The sequence below is a fragment of the Cebus imitator genome, unplaced genomic scaffold (assembly GCF_001604975.1).
Source record: "Cebus imitator isolate Cc_AM_T3 unplaced genomic scaffold, Cebus_imitator-1.0 Scaffold216, whole genome shotgun sequence".
Lineage (NCBI taxonomy): Eukaryota > Metazoa > Chordata > Mammalia > Primates > Cebidae > Cebus > Cebus imitator.
In genome coordinates, this window is record NW_016107531.1 from 442,988 (window position 1) to 469,039 (window position 26,052).

General features: G+C 56.1%; 2 protein-coding genes across 16 annotated transcripts in view; one reads left to right on the forward strand and one right to left on the reverse strand.

The window, feature by feature from the left end:
* Positions 1-7,345, forward strand: part of GOLGA2 (golgin A2) — a 21,366-nt gene extending 14,021 nt beyond the window's left edge. For 2 of the 4 annotated variants that reach the window (XM_017549003.2, XM_017549004.2), the window contains 15 exons: positions 141-199; positions 531-672; positions 1,488-1,577; positions 1,684-1,791; positions 1,967-2,054; positions 2,415-2,752; positions 3,033-3,146; positions 3,811-4,056; positions 4,141-4,216; positions 4,653-4,750; positions 5,004-5,219; positions 5,307-5,409; positions 5,495-5,601; positions 5,678-5,834; positions 5,923-7,345. In XM_017549003.2, the coding sequence (XP_017404492.1) occupies positions 141-199; positions 531-672; positions 1,488-1,577; positions 1,684-1,791; positions 1,967-2,054; positions 2,415-2,752; positions 3,033-3,146; positions 3,811-4,056; positions 4,141-4,216; positions 4,653-4,750; positions 5,004-5,219; positions 5,307-5,409; positions 5,495-5,601; positions 5,678-5,834; positions 5,923-6,134 (2,154 nt within the window). In that variant the 3' untranslated portion in view covers positions 6,135-7,345. The remainder of the gene's footprint in view (positions 1-140; positions 200-530; positions 673-1,487; positions 1,578-1,683; positions 1,792-1,966; positions 2,055-2,414; positions 2,753-3,032; positions 3,147-3,810; positions 4,057-4,140; positions 4,217-4,652; positions 4,751-5,003; positions 5,220-5,306; positions 5,410-5,494; positions 5,602-5,677; positions 5,835-5,922) is intronic. The other 2 variants (XM_017549005.2, XM_037745887.1) reach the window with 1 other exon arrangement.
* A 557-nt stretch (positions 7,346-7,902) lies between these two features.
* The window catches only part of DNM1 (dynamin 1), a 51,637-nt gene continuing 33,487 nt past the window's right edge, over positions 7,903-26,052 (reverse strand). For 2 of the 12 annotated variants that reach the window (XM_017549013.2, XM_017549014.2), the window contains exons 12-23: positions 23,590-23,660; positions 23,236-23,287; positions 23,019-23,030; positions 20,403-20,516; positions 16,353-16,462; positions 15,306-15,417; positions 14,867-14,878; positions 14,042-14,212; positions 12,735-12,976; positions 12,153-12,368; positions 9,993-10,029; positions 7,914-8,500 (exon numbers count right to left, since the gene is read on the reverse strand). In XM_017549013.2, the coding sequence (XP_017404502.1) occupies positions 10,008-10,029; positions 12,153-12,368; positions 12,735-12,976; positions 14,042-14,212; positions 14,867-14,878; positions 15,306-15,417; positions 16,353-16,462; positions 20,403-20,516; positions 23,019-23,030; positions 23,236-23,287; positions 23,590-23,660 (1,134 nt within the window). In that variant the 3' untranslated portion in view covers positions 7,914-8,500; positions 9,993-10,007. Of the gene's footprint in view, positions 9,137-9,992; positions 10,030-12,152; positions 12,369-12,734; positions 12,977-14,041; positions 14,213-14,866; positions 14,879-15,305; positions 15,418-16,352; positions 16,463-20,402; positions 20,517-23,018; positions 23,031-23,235; positions 23,288-23,589; positions 23,661-26,052 lie in introns of all 12 variants that reach the window. The other 10 variants (XR_001831042.2, XR_001831046.2, XM_017549015.2 and 7 more) reach the window with 10 other exon arrangements.

The following is a 26,052-nucleotide window of genomic DNA, read 5'->3' on the forward strand; positions in this document are numbered from 1 at the left end:
TTGGAAATGCCTGGAAAACATGTCAATGTGATTGAGAGTGAGGAAGTATTACTGTAGAGTAGTTACTGTAGCTATTGTTACTGGTTGGCCAGCTGCTCCTCTGTCTGCTATGTCCTGACTTAACCTTTCTGTATTTGCAGTACAACAAGGAGTTAACCAAAGAGAGAGATGCCCTCAGGCTGGAGTTATACAAGAACACGTAGGATGGGGGATGGTGGGATGGGAAGTCTGGGGGCCCTTAGCATGGGTGGTATGCTGGGAGGCGGGGGGTATACAGGTAAGCATGGTGAGCTGGTCATACAGGTTTGCATGTGTGCCCAGCAAAGCTCTAGTACTAGCTGCGCCACTGACTCATGCATGGTGTAGCCTTGGGCAACTCATGTCGTCTCTCTGGCCTGCCACATGTGACTTTTGATTCCTGGGGTTCCTTCCAATGCCATGGTTCTGTGGTTGTGGGGCAAGGGGATTGATCACCAAAGCAGTCCTTTCTGTTCTTCATTCCTTTCTTTCTCTACTGCCTCTGGCCATAGCCAAAGCAATGAGGACCTGAAGCAAGAGAAATCAGAATTGGAAGAGAAGCTTCGAGTCCTAGTGACTGAGAAGGCTGGCATGCAGCTTAATTTGGAAGAGCTGCAAAAGAAGTTAGAGATGACCGAACTCCTGCTTCAACAGGCAAGAGGCTGCAGCCCTGGGAGTGGCTAGAGCTCCATCTAGCTGAGGCCATGGTCTAGGGATCATGCAGGGTATGGGGAGGCTTCAGCCAAGAGCTGGAAAATTTGGGTCCTTGTTCTGGTCCTGCCATAGAATCCTCTAGAGAGTGCTAAAAATCTACAAATTGGGGCCCTGCTGTAGACCTGGAGAATCAGAATCTGAGGGTTAAGGCTTAAAATTTTTTTTGTTGTTTGTTTAAAGCATCATGAGTGAAAACCATTATTTTAGAGATTACATTTATATGGCTAGCTCATGAGTCTGTTTATTTCCTTCTGAGGTTCAAGGCAACACTTTCACTATTCCATGGTAATAATAGAGAGTAGAGTTTTTTTTTTTTTTTTTGGAGATGGGGTCTTGCTCTATCACCTAGGCCGAAGTGCAGTGGCGTGATCTCAGCTCACTGCAATGTCTACCTCCCAGGCTCAAGTCATCCTCCTGCCTCAGCCTCTCAAGTAGCTGGGACTACAGGTGCACGCCACCACATCTGGCTAATTTTTGTATTTGTAGAGATGGGCTTTGCCATGTTGCCCAGGTGGGTCTTGAACTCCTGAGCTCAAGCAGTCCATCCACCTCAGCCTCCCAAAGTGTTGCGATTACAGGCATGAGCCACCATGCCTGGCCTGAGATCTTTTTAAGATTATTTTTTATTTCTAAAGTAAACTTGACAGCAGAGTTGTATTGACCGAGTTGTACATTGAGCCTAGCCCTAGCCCTTTTAAGGGGCACTGTGTGGAATGGCCTGGGCTCCCCCCATCTAAGCTCTCTTTACCATCCAGTTTTCAAGCCAGTGTGAAGCCCCTGATGCTAACCAGCAGTTACAACAGGCCATGGAGGAGCGGGCGCAGCTGGAAGCACACCTGGGGCAGGTGAGGCTTTGCAGAGGAGGGATGTGGAAAGAAGATGACCCCAGGTGGCCAGGAGCAGGTGAGGACCAGTGACAGCCCTTCCTAACTTCTGTACCCATTCTTGCAGGTAATGGAGTCTGTTAGACAACTCCAAATGGAGAGAGATAAATATGCAGAAAATCTCAAAGGAGAGAGTGCCATGTGGCGGCAGAGGATGCAGCAAGTATCAGAGCAGGTGAGACCTGACCCTTCAGCTCCCCAACAACCTTAGATAGGTCACTTGATCTTTGTGGGCATCTGTAAAAGCACAACCAGAGGTGGTCATGGGTCTGGGCTTTGTGGAGGTGGGGGCAGAGAGGGAGATGGTAGCCTGTGCAGCCACCAGCCCTTTCCTGCTGTGCTTTGGACAGGTGCACACATTGAGGGAGGAGAAGGAGCGTAGCATGAGTCGGGTACAGGAGCTGGAGACAAGCTTGGCTGAACTGAGGAACCAGATGGGTAAGCTGGGGCTGGGGTGACCTGGGAGCAGGACTTTTGTCAGAGGGCTGCGGAGGTGGCTTAGAATGCCCCAGGGAGTTGGCATTGAGGCAGAAGGAAAGAGGTTTGTGCCAGGAGATGGCAAGTCTTGTCATCTCTATGAGCCTCAGTGTCCCCATCAGCAAAGAGGGAGGAGTGCCGGTTGTCAGCCACCCACAGTTGTCTTTATTGAATAGTGGCTTGGAAGACTGGCTACCATCCGGTTGCAAGGAATCATTAGCAGGGAGGCCAAGTGTGGGGAGCCTAAGAGGAGCTGTGGACCAAGAGGAGGGCTTTTTTTTTGAGAATCCAGAGGCCCTTATCATCTGCCTCCTTTCTCAGCTGAGCCCTCGCCCCCAGAGCCCCCAGCAGGGCCCTCCGAGGTGGAGCAGCAGCTACAGGCGGAGACTGAGCACCTGCGGAAGGAGCTGGAGAGTCTGGCAGGACAGCTCCAAGCCCAGGTGCAAGACAATGAGGGCTTGAGTCGCCTGAACCGGGAGCAGGAGGAGAGGCTGCTGGAGCTGGAGCGGGCAGCTGAGCTCTGGGGGGAGCAGGCAGAGGCTCGCAGGCAAATCCTGGAGACCATGCAGAACGACCGAACCACCATCAGCCGAGCTCTCTCCCAGAACCGCGAACTCAAGGAGCAGCTGGCCGAGCTGCAGAGCGGATTCGTAAAGCTGGTGCGCGGCCCTACCTGGGGAGCCCTACCTGGGGAGCCTGCTCTCCTCCCTAGCCCACCGGCCCTTTGTTTTCCCACCTGTAAAATGGGGCAGTGTAGCCCTCAGGTGAAATGGAACTTCTGAAGTCACCTATGAGCCAAGCCCTGCTCTGATGGCTGTCGGAGAGAGGGAATGATTTTTCTAACCTGCCTCCACCCTTCCTGGTGCCATGGGAGGCAGACACCAAATTCTGGGGTCTCCAGCTGCAGTGGGTGACCGCTGACCGCTTCTCCCTATCCAGACTAATGAGAACATGGAGATCACCAGTGCACTGCAGTCGGAGCAGCACGTCAAGAAGGAGCTGGGAAAGAAGCTGGGCGAGCTGCAGGAGAAGCTGAGCGAGCTGAAGGAGACGGTAACCCCACCCCATCCAAGAAGGGCTGGGAGGCGGGCACCAGCCTCTGGGGACGGGAGGTGTGAGGCCAGAAGCAGCTCCATCCTGGGGGACAGGTGACCCCAGCACCCTGCAGGGAAGTCCTGTGACTGTTTCTTGCTTCCTACCCTCAGACTTTTAGAAGTGGGTAGCCCTGGGCTCCTCTCAGGTCTGGACATCATCATTCCAGCTAGAGGCATGGAGCCCCCAGTCATAGGGAAAGAGGGTGGGATAAGAGGCTTTTTAGATTCAAACTGGATTCCGACCTCTCCTCCACTGGTCACCATTCAACTACATCACATCTCTAAGTCTCGGTTTCTTTAACTTAAAAAGGAAGTTTATTAAATGAGATAATATGTGGATAGCGTTAGGCATGTAGCACACTTAGCAGATGGTGGTTGACTCCCTCTCTATTTCCACCAGTCTGTGGCCTACAGATTAAGTGGTGGGAACAAGGGTGTGAGATTTGAGGCTGGGGAAGGAGGCATGAGGCTCTAGGCAAGGTAGGCAGTCATTTAGGCCTGGAGCAAGGGGCCAGGGGTCTGGGCAGGCGACAGAGCCCCAGCGTGCCCTTGCTACCCTATTTATAGGCCCAGAATCTGGAAGTCAGCCACCACCTGCCCTCACGCCCAGGGTCTTCCTGCAGGTGGACCTGAAGAGCCAAGAGGCTCAGAGTCTGCAGCAGCAGCGAGACCAGTACCTGGGACACCTGCAGCAATACGTGGCCGCCTATCAGCAGCAGGTGGCTGCCTATCAGCAGCTGACCTCTGAGAAGGAGGCGCTGCACAACCAGTTGCTGCTGCAGACCCAGCTCGTGGACCAGCTGCAGCAGCAGGAAGCTCAGGGCAAAGCGGTGGCCGACATGGCCAGCCAAGAGTTGCAGGAAATCCAGGTGAGGGAGTTGCTGAGGGCAGGGCCCTGAGGGGGACGACCTGGCAACCTCTGTGCCTTCTCACTCTCTTTCCTGGCCCCTTAGGAGCGCCTGGAAGCTGTCAGCCAGCAGAACCAGCAGCTACGAGCCCAGTTGAGCCTCATAGCTCACCCTGGGGAAGGTATGGGAACCTGCTCACAGGAAGAGGAAAGAGCCCTAGGAGGAATCGGGGACTGTTAGCAGCGTAGGATTAAGGAGTTGGAAGAGACCTTTAGAACAGCTGGTCATTATGCTCACCAGCTGTCCACACTAAGTTGGGCATCAATATAGTGACTTCCTGGGAGCAGGGGACTACCAGGTTGCCTAAGGATGGGTGGACTGGCCCAGGTCAGAAATGGCACAGGTTAGAACTCCTGTGCTGATGGGTAGTGGGGCTACACCTGGGCAACATAGCGAGACCTTGGCTCTTCAAAAGGAATAAAATAAAAATTAAGGACAGCTGTTCATTCCCTCTGGGGAGGGGCTGGCTCAGGGTTACACAGTGAGGGCGGGGGCAGAGGTGGGCCCACTGTACCCTTGTTGGGTTGTCCGATGACCCCTCTGGCCACCCCCAATAGGAGATGGACTGGACAGGGAGGACGAGGAGGAGGAGGAGGAGGAGGCGCCCTGGCCAATGCCGAGCATCCCAGAGGACCTGGAGAGCCGGGAGGCCATGGTGAGGCTGACTCCTCCTGCCCCACCTTTGCTGCCTCCCTTTGTGGTCCCTCCCAGACCCCCTTCTCTTGGTTTCCTGGCCTTCTGAGTTCTCTGGACCCTCACCCCTTCCCTGGAAGCCAGTGAGCAGACACCATTTCACCTGTGACCAACAGGTGCAGCCTCTGAGGCCCCAGGGGAACGGCTGCTCTCCACTTCCCTGCCTTGTTCGTCCTGTGTATCCCCATCCAAGAATGCGCCTCTCTTGCCTGCAGGTGGCATTTTTCAACTCGGCTGTAGCCAGTGCCGAGGAGGAGCAGGCAAAGCTACGTGGGCAGCTGAAGGAGCAAAGGGTGCGCTGCCGGCGCCTGGCTCACCTGCTGGCCTCCGCCCAGGAGCCTGAGGGGGCAGCCCCACCCCCAGAGACTGGGGGTGATTCTGTGTGTGGGGAGACCCACCGGGCCCTACAGGAGGCCATGGAGAAGCTGCAGGTGAATGAGTCTCTCCTGGCATGGGCCAAGAAGGATGGGGGTGGGGCAGGTCGCTGCCGAGATGTGACCCCATTATTTTGGCTCCAGAGCCGATTTATGGAGCTCATGCAGGAGAAGGCGGACCTGAAAGAGAGGGTAGAGGAACTGGAACATCGCTGCATCCAGCTGTCTGGAGAGACAGACACCATTGGTGAGTGGGAGGCCACGACATAGCAGGAGGAGGTGCTGTACAGCAATCGGAGGGAACCCAGCATCTAAGCCCTGTTCTCCTGCAGGAGAGTACATCGCACTATACCAGAGCCAGAGGGCAGTGCTGAAGGAGCGGCACCGGGAGAAGGAGGAGTACATCAGCAGGCTGGCCCAGGACAAGGAGGAGATGAAGGTACGGCGTGGAACATCTCTGTGGGGTGGGCACGGGCACGGGCACGGGCACGGCAGCTGAACATCCCTCCCTCCAGGTGAAGCTGCTGGAGCTGCAGGAGCTGGTGTTACGGCTTGTGAACGACCGCAATGAGTGGCATAGCAGATTCCTGGCAGCTGCCCAGAACCCTGCAGATAAGCCCAATCCGGGGGCCCCAGCCCCCCAGGAGCTTGGGGCTGCCAACCAGCAGGGTGGTGAGTAAGAGCCCTCGGGAGGTGTGGGCAGGCAGGAGCAAGGGAGGGCTCACACGGCGCTCAGAGCCCTGCCTCTCTCTCTCCAAAGATCTTTGTGAGGTGAGCCTCGCCGGCAGCGAGCCTGCCCAAGGAGAGACTGGAGAGGGTTCTTCTCGAGACAACCCCACTGCACAGCAGATAATGCAGCTGCTTCGTGAGATGCAGAACCCCCGGGAGCGCCCAGGCTTGGGCAGCAACCCCTGCATTCCTTTTTTTTACCGGGCTGACGAGAACGATGAGGTGAAGATCACCATCATTTAAAAGCTGGCCACTATCCGCAAAGCCTGAAGAAGTGGGGCTAGAGGCCCTGCCCTGACCATGTCCCTACCATCCCTTCCCAGTCACCCCTTTACCCTTACAGTAGCAAGCATACAACCCCTGTGTAATGAGGGTAGACAGGTGCAGATGAGGTGAAGATCACTGTCATCTAAAAGCAGGCCTCTAAATTAAAAAAAATTAAGTTATGGGACTAACAGTTATGGGATGAAAAAGGTTATGCGATAAAAAAGTTATGGTATAAAAGTTACGAAAAAAGGCCAGGCATGGTGGCTCACGTCTGTAATCCCAGCACTTTGGGAGGCCAAGGCGGGTGGATCACCTGAGGTCAGGAGTGGAAGGCCAGCCTGGCCAACATGGCGAAACCCCGCCTTTACTAAAAATACAAAAATGAGTCTGGTGTGGTGGCCTGTGCCTGTAATCCCAGCTACTCAGGAGGCTGAGGCAGGAGAATCGCTTGAACCCAGGAGGTGGAGATTGTGCCGCTGCACTCCAGCCTGGGTGACAGAGCCAGACTCCATCTCAGAAAAAAAAAAAAAAAGTTACAGGATTAATATGTCGGGATAAAATTAAAAAAAAACAGGCCACTGTCAGCAAAGCCTGGAGAAGTAGGGCCGGAGGCTCTGCCCCCATCATGTCCCTGCCCTTTACTCTTACAGTAGCAAAATAAGACCCCCCCTGTATAATGGGGGGAGACAAACGTGCAGACCCTTTGCCACCTTGGCCAGGGCCGACTCCTTACATTTCTGGATGATGAATATTGTTAAGGGTCAGATGCTTATAGAATTTGCTTGTTTGGAGGAGGCCTAATGGCCTCCTTACTCTCACCAAAGCAATTTTTCCCTCAGGGGGGCTCCCATCTTCTTACACTGAGAGGCAGCTGAGGCAGGACAGTGGGGCTAACTGTAGAACAGGTGAGGGCACGGGCTGCTGGGGTGGCCCCGCTTCCCCAGTGTATATATTTGTATCTGTGTAACATTTTGTATATTCTGGGGGTAGCGCCGCCCCCTGTATCATACCTAGCAGAGGTTGGAGCTGGCACATGGGAAGGAGGTTCTAATAATTATTCGGGGCTGGGAAACTTATTTATTGATAGCATAGGACAGAGGAGGAGGCGGGGATGGGGTCGTGGCGCCCTGGTGATGCGACTCCTGTTTATTTTGCTTTTTATTTCGGAATAAATGGATTTAGCCATACTGCTTGGCCTGCCATGTTCCTGTTTCCCTCACTGGGTCCTGGAGTTTGTGCCATTGAACAGGAAGCCCCAGAGTGTCTGAGCATGTGCAGCTGGGCAGTTGGGATCTTCTAGGCCTGTTACCTGTCTGAACTATGCTGCCTGGTGACACTTGGGGGATTCCATGGGGACTGCTATGACACCTACAAGGGACAGTCCAGTCCTTATGGCCAACAGGCTCAGATGTCTGATCTAGCGGTGGCCGAGAAGGCAGGGTGCCAGCACCCAAGGACACTGACTTCCATCCAGCCCAGGTGTCTTCTGTTCCATCTCCCTGCCTCCCTTGCTTGTCTGCACCTGGTGGCCTGTTCTGACTGTCCCTCCAGGCTGAGTTCATGGCCCTGCCCCCTAGTGGCCAGAGCCAGCTTCACAGGATGAGAGCCAGCCAAGCTCCAGGGGCTTTCCAGGAGGAGTGTCCCTTGGAGAGGACGTGGTGTTTTCACTGCCCCCAATAGCACCCTAGACATGGCTTAGCCCTTCCCCTCCCCTGAGCTCCAGAGAGAACACACCAGCAGAGGAGACATTCCCCATTATCCAGAAATGGGTTTTATTCTCAGCCGAGGGACAGCAGGACTGGTAGAGACTGTCAGGCCACACGGCTGCCTGCACAGCACCCCCATGCTTGGTGGGGGGTGGGAGGAATGGCGGAGACTGGCTGTCCACAGGCTGGGCATGACAGGGAGGCTCACTGGAGGTGGCACACTTTGGAAGGGGGATGTCGGGGAACAGCGTTCTCTTGTAGTTGGGCCACAAGACTCCACAAGGACAGCACGGTGACTGATTCCCAGCGCTAGAGGTGAGGCGGTCGGCCATGTGTAGGTGTGTATATATATGAGTATTTATAGATATTTATAGAACAGGGCAGGGGCATACCACAGAGGGGACACAAGTTTTCACCAACGGTCACGCCTGGATGTGTGTCAGCTCACCACTACAACAGACTAAGTCACAGATGAAGGGAGCTGGCTTTGGGGCTGGGGGAGCCACTGTCAAGTCACAGAACAGCTGTCCAGGCAGGCTTGGAAAGGGAGGTCTCCGAGAAGAGGAGGGATCTGTTTAGAGGTCGAAGGGGGGCCTGGGACTCTCAGGACGGGATGGACTTGCCTGACCCGATCGGCTGGCAGTTGGAGAGAAAGCAGAGAGAAAACGGGAGAGAAAAAAGCGAGGAGAGAGCTGGTAAGGCAAGTGCAGCACATGGCTGGCCTGGCTGAGTTGCAGCAGTGGTGGGAGGGCAGGGGAGGGGAGGGTGCAAGATTCCTGGAAAAGAGGGACTGGAAGGGAAAGGAGAGGAAGATGGAGGGAGGAGGCGGAGCTTCACAGGTAGTACCTGGGGGCTGCTGTGGCCCTCCCCAGCCCACACACACTGGCCTCTCACACGGCACCCAGGCAGTGCACCCGCAGTTGAGGCTGATGCTCGGCCCCCTCGAGCTTCCCTCTTTTCTGGTCACCCTGTCTTCCAACCCACTGGCCTGGGGCCACCTCTTGCTTTGGGGAGCCCCACACGACAGCCACCAGGCCTGATACAGAAAGAACACTGCTTGAACCAGAAGGGCGAAGCTAAAAGGGATGGCTGGAGGGAGTACTGGAGGCCCCTCTGGGCGGTCAGAAAACCCAAGACCCTCTGAAGGGACCCTGGGGGAAGCAGGGAGGGCAGGCAGCTGGATGCCAGTAGCCATAGACTTATAAGTCTAAGAGGGGAGCCTCAGCTGGTCGGGGGGCTGCAGGTCGCGTAGGTGAGGTTGGGCCCTTCCTGCTGGGAAAAGCAGAAGAGTGAGAGTCAGTGGCAGGAGAAGTGGGGGTGGGCTTGCTGGGCGGAGCTCAGCCCGGCCAGCAGGCGCAGTTGTCCCCTTGGCTGAATGGCACCCTAGGAGTGTCACAGGCCAAGGTGTATGAATCCACTGGCTGGCTATGGTGCTTCAGCTGGGGCCAGGGACACTGCCTTCAGTCACACCCTAGCAGCTATGACGGTACCCAGGAGGGAGGGAAGAGGGCTGTGTGTCCCTGCCTGGCCTGTGAGATGTGTCGTGGAATGACTGTGTATATGGGACTTTAAAGCTTTTACCCTAGATCACCACTGGATTGTCTGCAGATAGAGGGTGGGACTCTTGACTATCACCCCTGCTCTGCAGTGGATCTGGTTCTCGACGCTCCCAGGCTGGGAGCTGGATGCCCTGTCCCGGCAGCATAACTCAGACTGCACAACAGGCACAGCATGCCCAGGATGATGTTTCTAGGCCTCTGGCCGCCTCAAGAGTCCAGCCCCACACACAACCGCCTCCAAGCTCCCAGCCCTTATACCATAAACCATTAGCTCTCTGCCCTCTCCAGAGAGCACCCATGTCTGCCAGCTTGAGCGTGGAGCCTGTTCCAAGGGCCCCTAGGCTCAGCCATGGAGGCCTTGGGCAGTGGCACTGAGTCCCGAGGCTCGCTGGGAAGGGAGGTGAGAGAGCCAGTGGCGCGAGGACAGAAAGAGGAAAGAGCAAGTCTGCAGCTGCAGAAGGGAGGGGTGGGGAGCCCGGCTCTGAGGTCCCAGGTGCGTGCCCCGTGTGGAGCTGGTGCAGCGGGGCAGACACACCATTCATGCAGCAGGCAGTGAGGCATGTACCTACCATGGCTGACGCTCCTCAGGGGTCACTGATAGTGATTCTGAAAGACAGCACGAAATCAACATGGCAGTTCACACGCACGGGTGGGGCAGGCCTGGGGGTGGGGGACACACACACACACACACGCCCGGGCGTGCACACACACATGCTGTGAGGCCCCATGGCCTGCATGCACACGCTAACACACATGCCCACAAACAACACGCATACGCCTCCTTCCCCGCCACCTCCCGGTGCCCAGCACCCTCACTGGCCGGCGCGTGCAGCATGGATCTGGGGCATGCAGCCACCCGGCACACCAAAGCACACACGTGGGCAGAGTCACAACACAGAAGCTCGCCCGCACACAGAGGCATTTGCACCAGCTCCCTGCACACTTGTGCCTGGTGTGCTTAGAGGACCACCCGTGCTGCTCATGGAGACAGGGCTTGCTTGCTAATGTCCAGCTGTCATTTCTCCACCTAAGAGCCTTCCGTGGCTCCCTACTGCCAACAGCATTGAGCCCCAACAAGGCGAACTCTTTAGACTTTGAAGGTTCTCCACCCCATGCCCCACCCTCGCCACAGAGCTCTTCCTCATTCTGTCTCTGTTCTCTGCTTTGGCCAGTGGCTGTCCTCGATGCAGCCCACACTACATCTCTGCCCACACTGCAGCTCTTTACCCAGATACCCTCCCGATTCCTTGCCACATAAGCCTATCTCAGTCATGCCTCGGACTGCACTGAAGTCAGGTTGCCTTGAAGAAGCTTTCCCAGACTACTCTTTTCCCCAAGGCAGGTCCATGATTTGCCCAATGTTTTGTATGTGTTAGCAAGTCTGGAGTCGGAGCAGGCATCAAACCTTACATCCCATATGGCACACCACACCACAGACCTGAGTGCCAAAAACCCTGAAGAGTCTGAACTCACTTTGGCAGTGAGCAAAGTGCTCCTACGGTCACATCTATAGTTAACACAGCATCCCTATAGCCACCCAGGTAGAAAGGCAGAAGGTCATCATTTGATAGAAGGGATGCTGAGGCTCTGGGAGGGAAAGGGACTTGCTTAAAGGCCCACGGTGAAGCAGCATCTCTGGACTCCCAGTCCAGTGCTCTTACCCAATATCATGCTGCTTGCCTCTACCCATCTGCTTTAGTCATCAGAGCATCATAGGGCAAGCCCCAATCCCTACCTCATTTTTGTTTATGGGTGCTAGACTCACAGCCCTACCCTCCAGCCATGTGGAAACAAAAACATGCTAGGGCTCTGGTGTGTTATTCCTTAAAGAACCTGGCCAGTGGAAACAGAGCAGACTGGGAATCGGAGTGAACTTCCCTAAAAGAGGGTCATGGGTCACGAAGGTCAAGCCAAAGGATGTAGTAGAAAGCTTTTCCCTAGAAATCTCTGGGAATGAAGCAGGCTTCAGTCACTCCCATCCCTGCCCCTGCTGCCACCCCTGCACATTGGTTTAGACTGGGTAGTGCCAGAAGCTGCGAGGGGTCGGGGGTGGGGAGCCATCAGATTGCCCATGGCCCCAGGCTCCTTCCCCACCTGCTCCTGTCCTAGCCCAGGCCTGGGTGCCATTCTTACACTCTCACACTCGTGTGCACGCCCACACACACATCACACACCTTGCTAGTCACACAGTCACAGCCTGGCCTCTGCTCCTGTGGGCCAGTGGCAGGACACCCCCTGGGATGGCTCAAAGGAGTCAGGACTGGGAAGTGGGGACATCAGGGTAGCTGAAGGAAATCCACACACCCAGGGCAGATCGGGGTTTAGACTCAGACCTGAGGTAGCCTCCCCAGGGGGCTGGGAGAGGAATTGGACGGAATGGAGGATGGAGGACAGCGAGAAGAAAGGAGGAGGAATGCAAAGTGTGGGCGGCCGCCAAGAGTGAAAACAGAGGGAAGCGCCATGCAAGTGCTGGAAAGAAGGGGGCAGGTGGGACGAGCCCCACAGCCCTTCCCCAGAAACGACCACCTCCGGGACTCAGCGCTCCCTCGGGGGCAGGCTCCGCCAGCCCTCGGCCACACGTGGCGTGGCTCCGGCACCCAGAGTCCGATTGCCTGGGATGGAAACGGCCGGTTCTGGCGGCCAGGTCCGATGCTCCGGAATCCAGCCCCATTTCCCTCCCGGCCACGCCCGTCCGGCGGCCTTTGCCGCCGCATTCAGGCCCTACTCACCTGGGGACCCCGGGCGGGGCGCGGTTGGGGCGCGAGGGCACCTGAGGGGGAGGGCCGAAGGGATCAGGGGAAGCCCCCGGCCTGGAGGGCACGGGGGGCGCCCCCCCCAGGGCGGACCCAGCAGGCGGAGGCCCAGGAGCAGGGCCCCGCGACCCGGGCCGGGCTGGGGGCACGGCGGGGGCTCGGCGCTGCGGCGTGGGGCTGGACGTGGGCGACCTGAGGGCGACAGGGAGCAAGGAACAAGGAGAGGCCAGATGAGCGGCTCCACCCACCCCGAGGCCCCGCCCCAGCCCAGTGCAGACCACGCCCATGCACGCAAGCCCCTCCCTACCGCGCCCCGAGGCGGTCGCCGGAGCTTAAGCCCCGCCCCCAGCGGCGCCACGTCCCAGCTCCACCCCGCCCCGCAGCCAGCGCTCGACGGCAAGCCCCGCCCCGCAGCAAGCCACGCCCTCTCTAAGCTCCGCCCCTCGCTCCAGGTGGGAGCCACCCCGGTGACGCGGGCGCGCCACTGCCCGGTCCCGGAACTCATCCCGCGGGCCCCGGGCTGGGGGGCTTTGGGGCCGTGGGGGCCGGCCCTGGTACCTGCGTCCGGCCGGTACGCTCTGCACCTGCAGCCAGGAGTCGTCCACGGGCGGGGGCATTGGCGTGCTGACGGTGGTCGTATTGATGTCGCCGATGATGCTGAGCGCCTCCTTCAGCGCGTGGTACATGCGCAGCATCTCATCGCGCCGCTGTGCCTGCTCCGCCGACTCCTCCATCAGCGTGTTCTGGTCCCCACATGAGTACAGGTTGGCCAGCAGTTCCGAGAAGATGAACTCCTTGGTCTGCGAGTGGGCAGAGAGGGAAGGAAGGTGGGACCTCCCCATCCCTTGTGCCGCCCTGGCCGCCTCACCGGGCCCTACTGGGACTGTGCGCTGGACTTGAAGCCCAGAGTATGGCTTTTCAGAAGCGGCTCCTACACTGCTTAGACTGGAAGATCCGCCTCCCCTCCGCGCTTTTCTCATTCAGATGGGGACACTGAGGTCCAGAGGAAAAGTCACCTGACCTAGGTCACAGATCTGGGAGGGGACTTAGGACCTATCATGCCACCAGAACACCTGTCTACTCAGTTTTGTTTTTTCGTTTGAGATAGGGTCTCCCTCTGTCGCCAGGCTGGAGTACAGTGGCGACATTACCACTTACTAGCTTCAACTTCCTGGGCTCAAAGTGATCTTCCAATGTCAGCCTCTCCAGTAGCTAGGACTACAGGTACGTGCTACTACCAAGCCCAGCTATTCTTTAAAATATTTTTGTAGAGACGAGGTCTCACTGTGTTGCCCAGAATAGTCTTGAACTCCTGGGCTCAAGCGATCCTCCCGCCTCGGCCTCCCAAAGTGCTGGGATTACAGGCATGAGCCACCATGCCCAGCACTTCATTACATTTCTTTTTCTTCTCTCTTTTTTTTTTTTCAAGATGGAGTCTTGCTGTGTCACCCAGGCTGGCATATAGTGGTGCGATCTCGGTTCACTCCAACTTCCGCCTCCTGGGTTCAAGTGATTCTCCTGCCTCCGCCTCCCGAGTAGCTGCAATTACAGACTTGCACTACCACTCCTGGCTAACTTTTATATTTTTAGTGGAGACACGGTTTCACCATGTTGGCCAGGCTGGTCTCAAACTTCTGACCTCAAGTGATCCACCTGCCTTGACCTCCCAAAGCGCTGGGATTACAGGCGTGAACCACTGCACCCAGCCCCTCATTATATTTCTATTGGACAGCTCTGGTCTGGACCGTGCCTCCCTCCATGGACCTGGTCCCATGGGGCTAGTTGGCATCTCCCCCAGGCCAACATGGCCACCTGCGTTCCCAGTGCCACTGGACCTCCCTCCCGCCATGCGGCGGTGCACGCACATTGTTAATCATGAGGTGCATAATGGTCTTGGGCATGAGGTCCCGCACGGTCTTGTTGACAATGGCCATGTATGAGTCCACAAGATTCCGGATGGTCTCCACTTGCCGTTCTAGCTGTGGGTCCATGGAGTGCATGAAGCTGTCAGAGCCATTCTCCTCAGTCTCGCTGGCCTGCCGTGGAGAACACAAGGGCATCAGGGTGGCCAGGCTAAGCAGCCAGGCTCCAGGCATTCCCAGGATCTCAGCCCCTCCAAGGGCATCTGGAACATTGAGGCAGAGAGAGAAGTGGCTGGCCTGAACACACACCCAGCTCCCCATCCCTTGTGCCTCTCAGGTCCCTAGACTCCGCTGATTCAGCCTTGTCTTGGTTTTGACTCTAGTGCCTAGAATTTGCCTCAATTTCCCAATCCAGAAATTGTTATTATTATTGTTATTATTTTGAGACGGAGTCTTGCTCTGTCACCCAGGCTGGAGTACAGTGGCGCTGTCTTGGCTTACTGCAACCCTCTGCCTCCTGGTTTCAAGCGATTCTCCTGCCTCAGCCTCCTGAGTAGCTGGAATTACAGGCATGCACCACCATGCCTGGCTAATTTTTGTATTTTAAGTAGAGACGGGGTTTCACCATGTTGGCCAGGCTGATCTCAAACTCTTGACCTCGTGATCCACCCGCCTAGGCCTCCCAGAGTTTACAGGGGTGAGCCACCGCACCTGGCCCCAATCCAGAAATTAGAAAAGAACATCTCCAGGTCCCTGGCTTGAAAACCTGGCCAGAGCTGGTGCCAGGCTACAGATGCCTGGCAGGAGGCAAGAGAAGGGCACACTCACTTTCTCCTTGTCCTGGGAGGCCCACACACCAACATTGCCACCGCCGCCGCCACCAGGGAGCACAGTCGAAGTAGACATGCACAGAGAGGAAAAGGGGAGAGATTGAGTAAACCTGGGACACTGCACCCCAACTCTCAGGCTACTCTAGACATTGCCACAATGAAATGGGGGAGGAAAGAGAAGGCAGTCACAAGAAACCACCGTCATAGAAAAGGGGTGCAGGAAACTCCATCTGCGGCAGACGCGGAGACACAAAACTGCCACTGAGGAAGGCTGGGGGAACCAGGAGACAGCTCTGGTCTCACCCCCACGGTGGGTAGGGGGAGAATTCCTCTTATTTCTGAGCGGAAACACGGCATGAGTTGGCATCACTGAGGATGGTGCCCCAGGGCCCCCTAGGATCAGCCGCTTGCCCCTCCTCTCCTTGCCCTGCACTCACCCCAACACGCTCAGGGTACACGCCAGCCCGCAGGAAGGAGGCCTTCCAGCTGTCCACCTCCTCCTGTGTCTCACAGGCCAGCTCCAGCTGCCGATAATCCTTGTAGACGTTCCTGTAAGAAAGGGCAGGCGGTGAGGGCAGATGGGCAAAGTCCCACCCTCCCTGGGGGTTAAGGGCATAGCCGGACTTTGGGGTCAACATGCCTGAGGCCAGCTCATTTCCTAGCTGTGTGACCCTGGGTGAGTCCCTTCCTCTCAGCCTCAGTTTCCTCATTGGGAAGATGGGTTAATAATAATTCCTGCCTTCTCAGGTCACTGAGGATTCAGTGAAGTAACTGGTAAAACGCTTAGAAGGGGACTGAACCTTTGATGAGGGGACAACCATAGTCAGTGAAGTCCCTAGCTTGGGGCTCAGACCCCACCAGCTTCCTCCGTGGCTCTCTGAGGACCCCTCTGATGGCTGCTGGACTGAATCCTCAACTCTGAGTAGGAGAGGGTCCACTAGAGTCAGCCTTGGGTCAGGAAGCAAGAGGCCTGGTACTGCCACCGGCCTATAGGAAAGTGAGCAGGAGAGGAGGACCAGGCCGGACTAGGGCTCTTTGCTCCAGGGCCTGGAAGAGTGCCTCATGCAGAGCAGGCACCATACCAGTGACTATATGAAAGGGAGGGAGGGAGGGAGGGAGGAAAGGAGGGAGGCAGAGTGGGAGGGAGGGAGGAAGGAAGGGAAGGAGGGAGGGAAGAGAAGAATGGAAGAAAGGGAGTAAGGGAGAGAAGGAAGGAGGAAAGGAGAGAGGACGGAAGGAGGGAAGGAAGGGAGGAAGGAAGAAAAGAAGGAAGGGAAAGAGGGAGAAAAGGAGGGGAGGGGATGGGAGAAGATCATGATATGATGTCTAGCACAAAGCAGGAACTCAATAAATATCTGTCAAATGAATGACTTGCTGTGGGGCCTGGGGCTGGTTTCTGTCCTCCCTGGATCCTTGTGCCCAGCTTCTACTCAGTAAGGGTGGTTTTGGGGCTGCGGCAGCCACAGCCAGGGGCAGGCAGGCACCTCTGCTCCGTGTTAAAGAGGGCAAAGATGTGCTTGCTCGACATGAAGCCCTTCTCCACGTCCCGCAGCTTGAGGTTGTCCACAGACAGCATGTATTTCTTCTCTTTCTCCTGTGGGTGGAGAAATGGGTGAGGTTGGCACTGTTCTCTGCCACACCTCACTCCCCAAGAGTCCCCCTGACTGGCCTGGGGCTTCTGAGCATCGGCCCCTCCCACTGTGAAGGTGTGGCTGGCTAAAAGCCTGGCCATGGGACCATAGGCCTGCTGGGCACCGCTGGCCCAGGGGGCTCACAAGGGGTGGCAAGGCTGACAGTGGCTCCCACAATCCCTCCCCAGGCAAGTCTTGGATACAAGCCAGGCCGGCCCCAGGCAGGGACCACACTCGGGCCTCTCTCGCCCCCGGCCTGGCCGCCTCTGACTTCATTTCCTGACTGCAGAGAGCGGCAAGGGGGGCCATCAGCCCCGGCGGCTTCAAAGGGCCGGCTCAGCCCACTCCCCCGAGCGCCCCATGTGTTAGCAATCAGGCAGCCAGCACAAGCCTGGAGATGCTGTGCCTGTGTGTGCAACATGTGTGTAGCTGTGTGTTTGTGCCAACACTTGCAGGCCCAAGTACATATCCTATGACCTATTGTGAGTGTGTGCACATGTATATCTCGGGGGTGCTCAGCATGAACCACTTAGTGCATATCAATGTGGATTATGCACACTCTGTGGATGTGTGTGGCAATTATGCAGCCTACATGTTTGCACAACCATGCTGGTAGGACGTACACTGGGGTACACATCTTACCTGTACACCGTGGTGCAATGGGCTGTCTGGGAGGAGTTACGTATATCTGTGCACAGGCGCGTGAGGCGCTAGGCCCATGTGTGTGCTCAGTGTGGGCACATGTGTATGCAGGCTGCTGTGTCCCAGAGGAGGGGTTCATGGATCTGGGGAGGAGGGACCCCAGGATGGGGCTCTGGGAGATGGGAGGGGTTTTTGTCACCCATGCCTTACTTGCTCATGGGGGTCATCTGTGTGGGCCTCGAGGTCTCAGAGGGCTTGGGCCAGAGCCTTGCCTAGGATCTCAGGTGGGGGGCCGGGTTTAGGGGGACCTTGCTCCTCCATCCTGGCGTCATCCTGCCCACCCCTCTCTTCCCCCCATGCCCCCCCCGGGCCCATGCAGCCACATAAAGCCCTCTTTATGCCAGGCGGGTGGCCGGGAGCCCCAGAGGGCGGCTGGGGGAGGAGAGGAGGAAGTTGCACACAGGGCCAGGGAACATCTGGAACCGTTCGAGGGAGGCCCTACCGCCACCCGCCCTGCGCTTCGGGGTTGGACACTAGGTAGGAGCGGCCTCCTCCCCCCACCCCTCCCTTCCTGCTGGCCGGCCCCCTCCTCAGGCCCCTCCTTCCCAGCCCCAGCTCCCGCTCACCCCTGCCACGTCAAAGGAGGCAGAAGGGGAGTTGGGAGCAGAGCAGGGACCACGGACTGGCTGGTCTGGGGCTGGGGGGACACGGGCTGGGGTTGCGGGGTTCTTGGATCTCCAGGGGATGGGGCTGAAGTGCCCACCGGACGGACAGACGCTGCTGCCTGGATGGATCAGAGGACACCTCCACTCCGTCTACCCAGTGTTTAGACTATCTGTTCAGGACTCCCAAATTGTACAGTAGTCTGCACATTGGTTAGGCTGGGCTGGGTTAGACCCTCGGCGCCGCTGCCACTGGAGAGCTGGACTGACCCCCGCCCGCCATCCCAGAGCCGGAGCCTGGAGCCAGGGGGTTGGGGGCACAGGACGGGCTGGGAGGAGGTACAGAGGGATGGGGGAGCCACCCTGCTATGGGACTGGTGTGGGGTGGCGGTAATGGGGGAAGGGTGACCGAGGACGACTGAAAGGATTGGGGGTCAATGGGGACTGGGGATGTGGGCAGCTGCTGGTCTGCCTGAAGAGCCTCCCTCACCCCAAAACCCAAGGGCTGGCGGCTGGGTGGAGAACAGACCACTCTCCCACCAGCCTGGACCACCTCCATATCCCCAGTGGTCCTAGTGCAAAGATCCACTCACATTCAACACACACGCACCTTGACACTCACAGCCCCAGAACTCAGACACACACATGAGCACACCTACACTTTCAATCTCACATCCATGTCCCAAACACACACACGAGTTCATGCACACACATCCACACACACCCTCACGACTGGAACGCTCCCCCATCCTCACATCCCAAAGACATACACAGATTCTCAAACACCCCCCACACACACCCTCCCTCCTCGAGCCCCTTCCCCCCACACACCTGCATTTCCACCCCGAGCACAGCGACATGTGCCCAGAGTCACTCCACAGGCACACAGATTTCCCCCCGACACAAATGCAGACCGCATATTCCAAACACCTAGATGCTATACCCCAATCACACTCCTAAAAAAACACCCACACACCAGACCCACAAGCCAGCTACACACACACACACACATGCACACACACACACACCATCTCCTAGCACCCACTGCCCACAGCCTGCTCCCACCTCCCCACATACGATTTTCAGAGCCATTTTCACACACCACTAAACTCAGATATACACAAAAGCTCAAGAAAGACCTACAGGCTGAGGCACGAGGACAGAGGACCCCCTCAGTTACACTCGCTCCTCCCCTACAGTGTCACCGGTCTCAGGCCCCTGGCCCCGCGCCCCCGGTCACACAGTCTCCCTGGCCCTGTGTAAGGAGCCTCAACATGGGAGACCAAACCCATGGGGGCATCTAGGGACCCTGCAGAGTGACCTGCAGGAAGCCGCCCCCACCCACACCCCCCCACCACACACTCCCTCCCTTCCAGGGGCCCCCATGTTGGGGGAGGCCGGGGTTGGGGTAATGAGGTCCAGATGGCTTGGCGCCCCCAACAGTGACGACAGAGGCCCCTCCCAAGGTGGAGAGTTGGGGCCCCTGCCCGGGACAAACTTGGAGGAGACAGGGACCTAGGAGGGGGCTCGGAGGCCAAAATCACAGGCCCTACCCAGAGCCCCGCTCCCCCAGTGGGGACACCATAGCCTCCAACAGCCCCCTCAGGAAGAAGAGGGTCCCTTCCCCCACTCCTTGGCCAGCTGGAGCTCATTACCACAAGCCCACCCCCAGCCCTCCCCATTCCCTCTGGTCACCTCTGGAATCCAGATGTGAAAGCCAAATAGACTCATTCTTAAAGGAGACCAGCAGCAGGAGAAGGAAGTGGCAGGGGCTTCTGTGTGCCCTCGTGGGCGGGGAGGGGGTCTGTGTGGCGGCTCGGCAGGGCCCCCACACTCCTTGGCCCTCAGCCTGGAGGCACCTGGGCATTTCCCTTGGGCTGCAGGGGTCTAGGGGCCTGGGGTGCAGGGGTTAACGCGGTGTCTGGCAGCTGGACTCGAATGTGTCATGGGTCTGTGGGGGCCACAGAGGAGGCGGCACGCCCTGCAGTGGGAAAACAGGAAGGCCGCTGGGCCGCAGGGTCAGGAAGGGGCACCCAGGGCCCCTGCCCACCCTCCCCAGGGCGCTTAGCCCAGACTCCTCAGTCCTGCCAACTACCTTCTCCTTTCAACCTAGGTGAGAGGGCGCCTCCCCAGGGAACCCCCAGGGTCACCCTTGCATCCCAACTCCACCCATGGATCTTTTTTTGAGATGGAGTCTCCCTCTGTTGTTCAGGCTGGAGTGCGATGGCTCAATCTCGGCTCATTGCAACCTCTGCCTCACAGGTTCAAGCCATTCTCCTGTCTCAGCCTCCCTGGTAGCTAGGATTACAGGCACCCACCAACACATCAGGCTAATTTTTGTATTTTTAGTAAAGATGGGGTTTCACCATGTTGGCCAGGCTGATCTTGAACTCCTGACCTCAGGTAACCCACCCGCCTCGGCCTTCCAAAGTGCTGGGATTACAGGCATGAGCCACTGCGCCCGGCCTGCCCAGGGATCTTTGACGAGACATTTTAAAACCCTGTTCCATGGTACAGCCCACTCCAAGCCTGTGGGAGGGTCTGAGCCTGACCCTGGCCACCAGCCCAGCCCCATGATGATCACTGGCCCTTGACTCACCTCATCATCCTTGTACCAGGACAGATTCTCAGCGGTCAGCACAAACCAGTACTCCTTAGAGCCCCCTTTCATGATGCCAATATTGTTGATAGTCAGCCAGCCCTTGCGGATGACCTGGAGGGTGATGGGGCAGGAGGTAAGTGGCAGGGCCTGAGCCTCCCTGTGGGGGATGTGGTAGGCAAAGAGAGGCATTTGAAAGCCCGCCCATCCCCCAGCTCTCAGAGGCCTGGCCAGTCAGGGAGGCTGGAGGCCAGACCTGCCTTGGTTTAAATCACTAGTGAATAGAGTGGAAGACAGAGGAAGGCAGAGATCAGCTCAAGATAAAGAGCCTCTGACAGGCAGACCTGGCCAAGTAAGGGACTGGAGGCCTGGGTAGGGGATGAGCTCCCTGTCACTAAGAGTATGCAAGCAGTTTATGTGGCCAATTGGGCAAGCATCTGTTCTGAGATGTGTTTCTGACTTTACACATACTGCTGCTGCCTCTGCCTAGAAAGCACTTCTCCTTCCTTACTCAGCCTTTGGGTATCAGCTCAGAATTTACATTCTCAGGCCAGACCTTCCTGGCCCCCAGTATAGATCAGGATTCCCATAATAATCTTTGATCACTCCCTGAAGTCAACTTCTATAACAATGACTTCAATTTTTTTTTTTTTTGAGTCTTGTTCTGTCACCAGGCTGGAGTACAGTGGCACGATCTCAGCTCATTGCAACCTCTGACTCCCTGGTTCAAGCAATTCTCCTGCCTCAGCCTCCTGAGTAGCTGGGATTACAGGCACATGCCACCATGTCCAGCTACTTTTTGTATTTTTAGTAGAGACAGGGTTTCACCATGTTGGCCAGGATGGTCTCGATCTCCTGACCTCGTGATCCACCCACCTCGACCTCCCAAAGTACTGGGATTATAGGTGTGAGCCCCCGCGCCCGGCCACGACTTTGATTTTTAACTAACTTCTCTGCATGGGTGTGTGTGATTATCTGTTGATGCAGCCTCCCCTGTTAAATTGTGAACCCTCTTGGTCACTAGTACATCCCAGCACCCTGCAGAGGGCTTGGCAGACAGGAAGTGATTGATATGTATTTGTAGTATGAATAAATGAATGCTATGCTAGTAGGATTCTAAGAGTCTTTGGCTCCAGGCCCCCAGGGACAGGGACTGATCCGTGAAGTGCCCAGAGTAACAGGCTAAGGTCCCTTTTCATAGCAGGAAGCAGCTGTCCCCAGGAAGTCCAGAGCCATGGCCATAGTCCATGGCCTGTGGTTCTACTTCAAGGGCAGGGTCACTGGCCAGGCACTGGTCATGAGTCAGACCGAGAGGATAAGGGAGCTGCTTCTGCTTCCTCCTGGACCCTGACCTCTCCACCTGCTTCTCTGAGCATCCAGAGAAGACCCAAGGAGGCCTGGGGCTGGTGGCAAAGCTCTCTGGAGCCAGGCTTGCTTCTGGAGCCCTCCTTATGCCTCTCTGGCTTCCTTGAGAACCTTGCTGGGAACCCAAGCTGCACAGCCCAGCAGCAGCTAAGTTGAGGGGAGACCACAGCTGCCTCGCTCACCCCTTCCTGATCAGGCGAGGATCCCCACAGCGTCTTGTCACCGTCTTTGGAATTGAGTCCACTCTGTGTCCTGGGATGTGACCAGCAGGTCTCACCACCTGTTCCCCACCCTGACTTGTAGCCTTTGTCCTCCTCTTGGCCACCCCCAGCCCTGAACTCCTGCCTGCTTATCCTAAGCCCCCTCTGGAGCCTCACACCAGGGACCTCCTGCTCCCCCAACTCCCACCCCGCATGGAGCTCTCAGGGGCCTTGGCTGGGCCCTACCAGCAGGCCCAGGTCTCCGCGTTCTGTCCCGGGGCCAGCACTGTGTAGGTACCAGCTAGTTTTGGCTGAACTGAATTGTCCTGATCCTACATTCATTCCTGCCTTCATTCTGTTGAACACCTACTGCGTGCCAGGCTCTGGGCTTGAGCTGGGGATTTAATGATAAACAGGACAGACTCAGCTCTCCCCTTATGGGGCCTGGGAAGGAAGCAGACATTAAGCCAATAATCACATAAACAGCTAGAGCCTTACAAAGAAACTACAGCCTCTGGAACCTATGGACAGAAAAGCTGAGGACCCTCGGGCTCATGTGTACAACTGGGGTTCAGCAAGCGCTCCTGCCGAGGCAGGTTCTGCGGACATCTGAGCACCGACAGCAGGAAGCCAGGTGAGCAGCGACTCGTCTCTTCACTTCTCATTCATCTCTTCATTCAAGTCCGGACTCGATGGCTGACTCAAGTCAGCCTCTTAAAAACATGTCTCACTCATGCGCATTTATCCATCCAAGAGACATTTAAGGAGCACCTTAAACATGCCAGGCCCAGCCTTCTCACCCACCCAGCCCCACACGGTCTAGCTCTGCCTGAAGTAGGTGCTTGGCTCGTGCACAAGGATGGACGGGTGAATGCGGCTGTGTGTGTCGCTGGGCCTGCTTCTGGCCTGAGGGCAGGTATGAAACGCCAGGGGCTGGTACGTACAAGCAGCTTCAGCCAAAGGGTACCCTCCTACCCACTGCAGATCCCCACCGCCGACAGCCCCTCCTCCCCCCGCTACACAAGCCGAGAGCCCCAGTCCCGGTACTCACCAGAATCTCATCCTGCAAACAGGTGACCATAGCAACCACGAGAGGCATCGGGGAGAGAGGAGAGAGGGTTACTGAGGCAGAGCGGGAGGCTTGTGGATGGCAGCTGACAGCTCCCTGGCCCCTGTGGGACCCTTCCCCTCAGAGGAGGGGGCTCTCGGAGTCTGGCATCCGTCCGGCACCCTCCATCCCTTGGGCTGGGGTGCTGGGGGCCACTCACCTGGTTCCCTGAAGTTTTCTTCTTGTTCATCTGGCTGCTCCTCTGCTGAGCACTAATGGGAGGGAGGGGAAGAGTCTCAGAACTTCTCCTCTCAAGAGACCCAGCTCTACTGCCCACTGCTCAGTGAGCACAGGACCCTGAGGGTTAACCTAGCAGACTTGGGCTCCATACACACATACATACACATGCACATACACATACACATACACATACACACACCACACATACACACACCACACACCACACACCACCCACACACCCACACACACACACACACACACACACACACACACACACACGTGTCACCTTCTTTGCCCAGGGAGTACTCACTTTTTGCCCAGGGGGAGTACTCACTTGGCAAAGCCTATGAAGTCCTCATGGTTGGTGTTCATGTAAGCCAGCTCAATATCAATGAGAAGCATGACCTTCAAGGATACACAGGTTGGTGGGCAAGCGGAAAAGACACCACAAAGTTTTAAAACGCAGGGCAAACTGGGAGAAAAACACTTGCAGCACACATAGAAGGTTAGCGTCCATAATAAATACAGCTCCTACCACCAGTGAAACACAAAAGCCGGGTGCAGTGGCTCACACCTGGAATCCCAGCACTTTGGGAGGTGGAAGCGGGAGGACTGCTTGAGCCTAAGAGTTCAAGACCAGTCTGGGCAACATAGGGAGACCTGTCTCTACCAAAAAATACGAAAGTTAGCGAGGTGTGGCGGCATGCGCCTGTAGTCCCAGCTACTTGGGAGGCTGAGGTGGGAGGACTGATTGAGCCCAGGAAGTTGAGCTTTCAGTGAGCTAAGATTGCACCACTGCACTCCAGCCTCAAAGACAGAGCAAAACCCTGAAAGAAAAGAAGGGAAAAGAAAAGAGAAGGGAAGAGAAGAGAAGAGGAAAGAAGAAAAAAAATCACAAATCAAAATATATGTTATTTTGTCAAAGAATATGATGAACAATTCATAGAAGAAATGCATAAAACCAGTATGGAAATGTAAAAAGTGCTTACCCTTGTTAATAACGAAATGTAGGTTAAAATAATGCGGATTTGAAAATGATCAGTGTGGCACAAGTGTTGGGAGATGAGCTCTCTTTCCTATTGTTGGTGGAAGTGTAAATTAGTATCACCTTCTCAGAGGGCAGTTTGGCAATATTTAACAACATTAAAATGCACAGGGCTGGATGTGGTGGGGCACGCCTGTAATCCTAGCACTTTGGGAGGCTGAGGCAGGAGGATCACTTGAGCCTAGGAATTCAAGACCAACCTGGGCAACATGGAGAAACCCTGTCTACAAAAAATAGAAAAATTACCCAGGTGTAGTGGCATATGCCTGCGGATCCGGCTACTCAGGAGGCTGAGGTGGGAGGATCGCTTGAGCCCAGGAAGGCAGAGGTTGCAGTGAGCCGTAATGGCACCACTGTACTCCAGCCTGGACGTCAGAGCATCCTATCTCAAACAAACAAACAAACAAACAAATAATGCACATTCACTTCCAGAATTATATCTCACAGATAAATTCATCAAGTGAGCAAAGACACATGAGCCAGAGTACTCAAAGTAGTACAGTTTGTAACAGAGAAACACTGGGAGCAAGCCAGTGGCCACCAGAGGGTGAAATAGATTGTGATACTCTCTAGACAAAAAAGCACCCTGCAGCTGTTCAAAAGAACAAGGTCTGGTGGGGCGGGGTGGCTAATGCCTATAATCCCAGCACCTTGGGAGGCTGAGGCAGGCAGATGGTTTGAGGTCACGAGTTCGAGACCGTCCTGGCCAAAACGGTGAAACCCTGCCTCTACAAAAATACAAAAATTAGCCAGGCATGGTGGTGTGCACCTGTGGTCACAGCTACTCGGGAGGCTGAGGCAGGAGAATGGCTTGAACCTGGGAGGTGGAGGTTGCAGTGAGTCAAGATCGAGCCACCGCACTCCAGCCTGGGCAACTGAGTGAGACGCCATCTCAAAAAAAAAAAAAAAACAAAACCAAGGACAATGTGTAGGTTCCAGCCTGGGAAGAGCCGTGCAAATGATTAACCGTGAACAGATTTGGAATTGAGTAGTGATGAGAATGACTTTCCAAATGGGATAAAGACTGCCAGGTTCAGACCCAAGCCCCATGGTTTTCTGTGAGTTTGGGGCCTGTCCTCACTGAGCCTCAAAGTCCACAAACGTAGCATTTCTGCCTCTTAGAACTGGTGAAGACACAGGAGATGAGATACTCAACAGATGTTAGCTATCAGGATTATCTTCTGGGGAAAAAGGCAAGGCACACAGCAGGCTTGTGATTTAGGATAAAGATGGAATTTGGATTGTGTCTGTGTATGTGTGTGTGTGTGTGTGTGTGCGTGCGTGTGTGCATATGACTGTAAGGTGACACAGTAAACCATTTTGCTTTTTGTGGTATTACTGATGCACAGTCTTACTGTGTTACCCATGCTGGAATGCAGTGGCATGATCACAGCTCACTGCAGCCTCCACTTCCTGGGCTCAAGCGATCCTCCCACCTCAGCCTCCCATGTAGCTAGGACTTTGGGTGCATGCCGACTCGCCTAGCTAGTTTTTAAAATTTTTTGTAGAGACGGGGTCGGTCTTGCCATGTTGCCCTGGCTGGTCTCAAGCTACTGGGCTCATGTAATCCTCCCACCGAGGCCTCCCAAATTGCTGGGATTACAGGTATGAGCCACTGTGTGGAGCCCCAAACTGTTACTAATGGTTATTTTTTGGGAGGAACTGGGGGTGGCGAAGAGTGAATGGAGGGCTATCTCCTTGTAATTTAACCACTTCTATACCGATTGAATGTTTTATTTATTACTTTTGTAA